The sequence below is a fragment of the Lagenorhynchus albirostris genome, chromosome 19 (assembly GCF_949774975.1).
Source record: "Lagenorhynchus albirostris chromosome 19, mLagAlb1.1, whole genome shotgun sequence".
Taxonomy (NCBI): domain Eukaryota; kingdom Metazoa; phylum Chordata; class Mammalia; order Artiodactyla; family Delphinidae; genus Lagenorhynchus; species Lagenorhynchus albirostris.
The window spans coordinates 5128753-5136770 of NC_083113.1; the positions used below are offsets into that span (position 1 = coordinate 5128753).

General features: G+C 58.9%; 1 protein-coding gene across 3 annotated transcripts in view; it reads left to right on the top strand.

Annotated features, from left to right (window-relative positions):
- TTYH1 (tweety family member 1) overlaps positions 1-5680 on the top strand; it is a 65226-nt gene extending 59546 nt beyond the window's left edge. For 2 of the 3 annotated variants that reach the window (XM_060131251.1, XM_060131253.1), the window contains 9 exons: positions 878-950; positions 1956-2031; positions 2539-2594; positions 2737-2829; positions 3081-3173; positions 4402-4544; positions 4672-4717; positions 5135-5215; positions 5339-5680. In XM_060131251.1, coding sequence (XP_059987234.1) covers positions 878-950; positions 1956-2031; positions 2539-2594; positions 2737-2829; positions 3081-3173; positions 4402-4544; positions 4672-4717; positions 5135-5173 — 619 coding nt within the window. In that variant the 3' untranslated portion in view covers positions 5174-5215; positions 5339-5680. The remainder of the gene's footprint in view (positions 1-877; positions 951-1955; positions 2032-2538; positions 2595-2736; positions 2830-3080; positions 3174-4401; positions 4545-4671; positions 4718-5134; positions 5216-5338) is intronic. The other variant, XM_060131252.1, reaches the window with a different exon arrangement.
- Positions 5681-8018: the final 2338 nt, after the last annotated feature.

Sequence of the window (8018 nt, forward strand, 5' to 3'; positions counted from 1 at the left end):
ACCCTCTTCCTTAAAGGTTCATTCTGTATGCCCGATGCTCTTCTGGAACCCTCGCACTAACCCTATGAGGAGGCCCTTTCCTTCTCCCCATATGACAGAAAGGGAGACTGGTGCTCAGAGAGGTTAGGCCACTTGCCCCAGGCTGCACAGCCAGAAAGTGCTGGAGCTGGGATTCCACCTAGGCCAGCCTATTCCACTTGGAGGAGCCTTTGTATCCTCCCTGGCCCTGAGGGGGGGCCACGCTTGTGCCCGCCACCATTCCCACACTCCCCCCGGGGTGAGAGGTCCTGCCATCCCATCCAGGCCGCCCTGAAGCTTGAAGATGGTAAAGCACAGTGGGCAGGGCAGGTCTGGGGCTTGGGGCCAGGCCTTCAGTTTGGCTCCCTCCAGGTGCCCTTCTTTCTTGCTGACCACCCTCCAAGGCTGATTTCCCCCCCCCCGAACCCCATCCCCAGAGAAAACCTGGAAGGCAGTTTCAGCCCTGGAGCTGTGTCCACTCCTGGGAGGAGGAGTCTGGGCTTGACCAAGCAATGGGTGAACCTGGGAGCAAGGTCCTGCGGAATTCAGAGCAGGGAGATGGGGCCCAGGGGTGGGGGGTCCGCAGCAAGGCGGGAACAGACGTGGGCTGGATCCGGCCAGCCCCTCACCCCGTATCCTCCCCCAGCAGGGCCAGATGTTCAGTTTGACGTCAGCAGCCTCGGGTCCACACCTCTCCCCCAACAGCTTCTCTGCCCCTAGTTGTTATCCTCTTGGCTCCAGAGGTGGGTGGAGGGTAGGGCTGGGGCTGTGATGGGATTAGGGGTGGGGGAAGGGAAGAGGTGAGGTGGGAGATTAAGAACCCCAGAACCCCCAAGTCCAATCCCTCCTCCCACCGTAGGATGACGGTGATGAGTCTCCTGGTTCTCGTCCTGAGCTGGGGCTCCATGGGCCTGGAGGCAGCTACGGCCGTGGTGAGTGGAGTGGGACAGGCCCTTGGGCTCCAAGACTTAAGGGTGCCAAAGGCCCCTGACTCCTGGATCCTGGGGCAGGATGGGCATAAATGCTTTAGGTCCTGAGAGGAAAGACTTGGGGGCCAGGAACACAGGTTCTGAAGTTTCCAGCCAGTTTCCTAGGTCCTGAGGGACTGGACTTCTGGACACTTGGGTCTGAGGGAGGAGGGACCGGGGGTCTGGACTCCTGGGTCTGAGGGGGGGGGAGCTGGGGGTCTGGACTCCTGGGTCTGAGGGGGGGGGCTGGGGGTCTGGACTCCTGGGTCTGAGGGGGGGGCTGGGGGCTGGACTCCTGGGTCTGAGGTGGGAGGGGCCGGGGGCCTGGATCCTGGGTCTGAGGTGGGAGGGGCCGGGGGCCTGGATCCTGGGTCTGAGGGAGGAGGAGCTGGAGGCCTGGATCCTGGGTCTGAGGGAGGAGGGGCCGGGGGCCTGGATCCTGGGTCTGAGGGAGGAGGAGCTGGAGGCCTGGATCCTGGGTCTGAGGGAGGAGGGGCCGGGGGCCTGGATCCTGGGTCTGAGGGAGGGGGGCTAGAGGGCCCTCAGTTCTGTGGGAGTGTGGAATGGGGGTCTGGACTCCTGGGTCTGAGGGGGGGGACTGGACTTCTGGACTCCTGGGTCTGAGGGGGGAGGGGCTGGGGGTCTGGACTCCTGGGTCTGAGGGGGGGGTGCTAGAGGGCCTGGATCCTGGGTCTGAGGGGGGAGGGGCCGGGGGCCTGGATCCTGGGTCTGAGGGAGGAGGGGCTGGGGGTCTGGACTCCTGGGTCTGAGGGAGGAGGGGCCGGGGGCCTGGACCCCTGGGTTTGAGGGAGGAGGGGCTGGGGGTCTGGACTCCTGGGTCTGAGGGGGGAGGGGCCGCGGGTCTGGACTCCTGGGTCTGAGTGGGGGGCTAGAGGGCCCTCAGTTCTGTGGGAGTGTGGAATGGGGGCGGTTTCTGTTCTGAGCCCCCTTTCCTGCTGCCCCTCTCAGGGCCTCAGCGACTTCTGCTCCAGCCCGGACACCTACATCCTGAACCTGACCCGGGAGGAGACTGGCCTTGGCTCAGGTGATCGCATCTCCAGGCGCACGCCCTGCGTCCTCGGGCCTCTCTGCGCGGTCCTCCTGGGATGGGGGGAGGGTGCGCAGCCGGCTGCCAGGCCCTGCCCAGTTCTGCAGAAGCTCTCGGCACCTCCCCTGGTGCGCTGGAACAGAGGGAGGGATAAGGATGATGGAGTCAGGAGAAAGGGGTCCTCAGGCTGGAGCTGAGGGATGGGAGGATTTGGCCACTTGGAGAAAATGGGGGGAGCACAGTTGAGTCAAGGGGAGGGTGGCAGAAGCAGGGGCTCCCCGGGAGTGTGTAGGTCAGCATGTTTCTGGCTGTGGCTGGAGCAGAAGGGATTAGGGGCTGGGGGGGCTGCCAGTCTCAGAACGCGAGGTCATTGGGGCCACAGGAGGGTCCTGAGCTGGGAGGGGTGGAAAGTGTGGCCTTGCCCCCTCCCGCCTTTCCCCAGGGAGGCCCCGGGGCTCAGGCTCACAGCCTCCCCCCTCTTCCCCTCTTCCCTTGCCGCTTCAGACATCCTGAACTATTATTTCCTCTGCAACCAGGCCGTCTCCAACCCCTTTCAACAGGTTAGGGCTGCGGGCAAGGGAACCGGGTGGAGGAGGGCGCGGCTGGGGCCTAGACTTAGGGATGCTGGGGGAGGATGAAGGCGCCAAGTGGGCTGGGGGTGTCAACCGCTGGGTCCTCCTCCCTCCTTCTGGCTTCCCGCAGAGGCTGACTCTGTCCCAGCGAGCTCTGGCCAACATCCACTCCCAGCTGCAGGGGCTGGAGCGAGAAGCTGTCCCCCAGTTCCCTTCTGCTCAGGTCGGCGGGGCCGGGTGCTCCTTCTGCACCCCGACTCCCAGGGGAAGGAGGGGAGGGAACCTGGGTGTGTGGGCGGAGCCTTAGAAAAGGGGCGGTGCGGTGGCTGTGGGCGGGGGGGGGGTCCGCAGAAAGGGGCGGGGCGGCAGCTGTGGGTGGGGCCCTGGCTTTGTGAGCCCACCGAAAGGGGCGGGGCCTGAAGAGATGGGCGGAGCCTGAAGAGTTCCTGAGATAACAACCCCCTGCCACCGCAGAAGCCTCTGCTGTCCTTGGAGGAGACGCTGAATGTGACAGAAGGAAACTTCCACCAGTTGGTGGCACTGCTGCACTGTCGTGGCCTGCACAAGGTGACCCCTGTCGCCCTCCCCGAATTCTTCTCGCAGGGGAGCCTCTGCCTAGACCCAGAAACCTAGGAATATCCTTTCTGCTTCCTGTTCATTCCTCCAGCAAGTTCTGCCGGCCCTTCTGAAGCCCGTCTGGGCTCTGAGCACAGCTCACGCTGTCACCGCTGCTCCCGGCCCCAGGGCCTCTTCCCTGTTTCCTGCTTGCCTGCCCCCATCTGTCCTCCGCACAGCAGCCAACAGCCCAGTGAGCCTTTTAAGCACAATCTGATCTTCTTCCTGCGCGTAAAACCCGCAGTTACCCCTGCAGGCGGATTAAGGTCCTGGCTTCTCCCTAGCCCGCACCCCTTCCCCCAGCAGCCTTGCGGGTCTCCCAGACAGCAGTCCCCCACCTCCCATCGGCCGGGTTCCTTCCTGCTGGTGCTATCCTGCTGTCGGGACCCCAGTACTGCTTTCCAAACCCCCTCTCTCATTAGCTCATTGTGGTCTGAAGCGACCTTCTGGGGCCTGGTTGCTGAAGTTTCCCCGGTACTTGGAGCAATGCCTGGCACAGAGCAGGCCCTCGGCCAGCCCCTGCTGAATGACTTATGGCTGGCCATTCAGGAAATGGTGCTTCTGCCGATTTCCGATTTCCGGGGATGCCAGTAATGTCAGCCAGTGTTTACTGAGTGTGCGTTATGTGCAGGGGGCATTTCTATACCAGTTGTTCTTCTAAGCCTTATTCTCAGTGTTGTTCTAAGCCAGCGATTTTGCCCCAGGAGGTGGTGGCAATGTGTGGAGACATGTTTGGGTGTCACGGCTGGGGGAGGGGGTGCTACTGGCATCTCGTGGCTGGAGGCCAGGGCTGCTGCTCAGGGACCTGCAGTGCAGAGGCACCACCCGCTGCCACCCCGTTCAGCACACACACAGTGATCTGCCCCAATGTCAGACGTGTCCAGGTTGAGACGCCCGGCACTCAACCAAGGCTGAGCTGCTGTGGCGTCTGGGCGTGGGGGGGGTGGAGGGAGGGTTCTCGGTGATGGAGAGGAAGCCGCAACTTGGGTTCCTGCTCGCAGGTGTGATAATGACAATGACCACAGCGCCTACCGTGTGCTGAGCGCTTTCTGCGTGCCAGGCCCTGTGCTGAGCACAGGCGACAGGGGAGGAAACTGAGGGACTTATTCAACGTTGCAGAGCCAGGTGCACGGTCTGAGCCGTGTGCATTGCCCGCTGACGCCCTCTCCCCCCGCCCCAGGATTATGGCGCAGCCCTGCGGGGCCTGTGTGAGGACGCCCTAGAAGGCCTGCTCTACCTGCTGCTCTTCTCCCTCCTGTCTGCGGGGGCCCTGGCCACCGCCCTCTGCAGCCTGCCCCGCGCCTGGGCCCTCTTCCCACCCAGGTCAGGAGGGGAGGGGGGCAGGGTCTTGGCGGAGGGGATGGGGGAGAACCATTGAGCCACTGTTAGGGGGCAGCCTCCTGATGGACCCCCATCCTGTTTCTCTGCCACTCCCCCCCTTGCACCTCAGTGACGACTATGATGACACAGATGATGACGACCCTTTCAACCCTCAGGTATTGGACCCCTGGGTCTGAGGGAGGAGGGGCTGGGGATCTGGACCCCTGGGTCTGAGGGATGAGGGGCTGGGGGCCTGGACTCCTGGGTCTGAGGAAGGAGGGGCCGAGGACCTGGACTCCTGGGTCTGAGGGAGGAGGTGCTGGGGGCCTGGACTCCTGGGTCTGAGGAAGGAGGGGCCGAGGACCTGGACTCCTGGGTCTGAGGGAGGAGGGGCTGGGGGCCTGGACTCCTGGGTCTGAGGAAGGAGGGGCCGAGGACCTGGACACCTGGGTCTGAGGGGGGAGGGGCCGGGGGCCTGGACCCCTGGGTCTGAGGGGGGAGGGGCTGGGTCCTGGACCCCTGGGTCTGAGGGCCCACACTACAAAGCCAGATTCCCTAGTCATGCCCTCTCTCGCCCCACATCTCCCTGGCAGGAATCCAAGCGCTTCGTGCAGTGGCAGTCATCTATCTGAGCCCTTCCTCCATGCCAGACTGGAGCCTGTTCCCCATCTCCGGTGAGCATCTAGAGTGACACCCCAGCTCCCAAAGCCAGCCTCTGCCGTCCCTCCTTCCCTCCCTGTGGGCTCCGGGGTGGCCCTTCTGCCTGCATCTGGTCCGATCTTTGTCTCTCTCTGCAGTTCCTTCCCCAGCTGCCGGAGAAGACCCCACTAACCCAGCCTCACTGGGCTCCTACCACTAACAATGCCCTGGCTACGGACACCTTAAACAGGACTGCCTTCCCGCCTGCCCTGCCCCCTCTATGTGTCCTTAGCCCTGGAAGTAAGCCGAGGGGGTAGGCCAGGGCCCTGAGCTGGCCGGGGAGCGGGCAGACAGCCAGACCCACAGCCTCTCAGCCCTGAAGGGATGTGAGTGCCCCCGCCCTACCACACCCCAGTGGGCTTAGGGCCCCTGATCTCCACTTGCGGCACCAACTTGGGAAAGGGTTGATTTGAAATAAAAGGGACGACTTTATTTTACAAGCAGCTGGGTCCTTTTTTCTCCCCTCCGCCAATCTGGCCTTGTGGTTGGGGAGTGGAGATTCTCTTCACCTCTGCTCTCGCCCTGCCTCCTGGCCGCCAGGTGTTTCTCTCCTGTCCAGGCTCTGCAGCAGTTCCAAAGGGATTGTTCTTTAAAAAAAAAAAATCCCCCCCACCCCTGATCTAAAAGCAGCACACATGTCCCGACGCAGGAGGAGACGCATATCCCTGGAACAGAAGAGACAGCCTAGAAATAGATCTCCGTGTGTGTGTACATATGACAGAAGACAGATTTCAAGTCAGGGTGAAAAGGACTGGTTTCGAAGGAATGCTGACATGATTAGCTCTCCAGCTGGAAGAAAACAGTCTACATACAATATGGGTGGAAAACCTAAATGTAGACAAGGGACAGGAGTATTTCAAGGGAAAAGAGGAGACTTTTGTATATTGTATATCTCGGTTGGAGGGGGAGGATTTTCAGCAAGGTATCCTAAAGACGGAAAGGAAGAGATAACTTATTTGACAACTTGTGGAGTGAAAAAAATACCGTAAAGTCAAGAGGCAAATTGACAGTCTGGGGAAAACAGTTTGTTTTTCTAACAACACACATGGCAAAGAAATAGATAATTCTTAACATATACGTATAATCTGCAAAGCTTCTACAAACCATGAAAAAGATGACCCAACTTGAAAATAAGCAACTAAGATGAACATTCAGTGAAGTGAAAATCCCAATGCCAGTGAACAGACTAAAGGGCATTCAAACTCTAATAATTAGGAAGTGCACCGTGAAACAAGCAGAAACTTTGTTTTCACCACCCAGTGAAAAAGAATTATTATGAAATTAAAATGATAAGATTATCATAAAAGGAAAGGAGGGCTCACGTCCCATGCTGGGAAGGATGTGTCGGAACGGCTCATGCACCACTCCTGAGGCTCTGAGCTGCAGTCCAATGAAAAAAATAGTCTGCTCACATGTGATAGACCCTTTGACCCGACAGTCCTACTTTTGGGAATCAACTTATGGAAATAAAGTAGAGACACGTAAGGATATATTTTAGGCGCCATTTGCTGCAACGATACTTCGATCAGCTAAACTCTGGAAACTAAAGTCCATAGAAAGAGGACGAGCCCAGTAAACCGTTGTACATCAGGGGTCTCGGAACGTGACAGCTCTCGGCTGGGTTTGGAATCTTGGGAGAAAGCCTGAGAGGAGAGATTTGAGGTGGGAGTGACAGACAATGGCTGCAGAGTGGGCAAACGCAGAGCAGGATCCCTGTGGTTAAGAGCCCAGGCCTGCTCTCGACCACCAGGTGGATGTGGGTCGTCACTCGACTAGCTGGACCTCAGCTGTGTCATCCATCAGAAGGGTGTCAAAGACAGCTCCCCAGTCCCTCCTCAGCAATTCCAAAATCCAAAGGGCTCTGTTAGACCAAAAGTCTTCCCTGAACTCACTGGGCAGCAAAGCCCAGCCTGGCACGAGGTTACTTACAGACCATTTCCCTGCCTGGTGTGAATGTCCATCTATTTCTCTACAGCAACACTGACGGGGTTACTTCCAAGTGCTGGGCAGGGTACTGAGGGTACCGTGTCCTCTGTGGAATACACACCATGTTCTCTCTTGAAAGTCTGAAAAATCCTGAATCCCCAAACACGTAAACAGCCCCAAGGGTTTCAGGTCAGGGCTTGTTGGCCCAGAGTGCCGGATGTCAGGTGTCCAGCGGGGGCCTGCCATAGGGGATAGCTCCATGCTTGCTAATCATTTCTGTCTTGTACACCGAAAGGAATGTTCAAGGAAGCCTTCGATGTGTGGGCCTGAAGCTGGGAGAGAGAAATGGATCACAGTTTCCAGAGAGGGACACGGGGGGCCACCCTCATGGACTCACTAATTCTCATGACTGGGTGAGCTGTCTGGCCCTGGGGTTGGCCCATCTGCACCTCTAGCCGCTTTGCTCTCAAATACTGCCCTCTAGTGACTCTGAGTCTGTGTCTGGAAGCTGGTGTAGGATGCTCAAAAGTACCCTGAGATTCAGGCTGCCTGATTTCCTGCCAAGGGGCCTGGGAGTGATCTTTAATCAGGAAGCCCTAACCAAGAAATAAAAAACCATTTTGGCCTAACCTTTACAAAAGGGAAATCGATTTTCATTTTTAAATGACACATATGAGGACTTCCACTTCTGAACAAGATGGAGTAACCAGGAACTGGATTTGCTGTCCTTCCTGAAACGACCAAAATGCCAGACAGAATGTGTGAAACGACGGTGCTCAAGACTTGACATCCGGCAAAGAGGGAGGAGGGAGAGTGATCCCTGAGAATTGGAAAACACCTAGGTGACCCCTG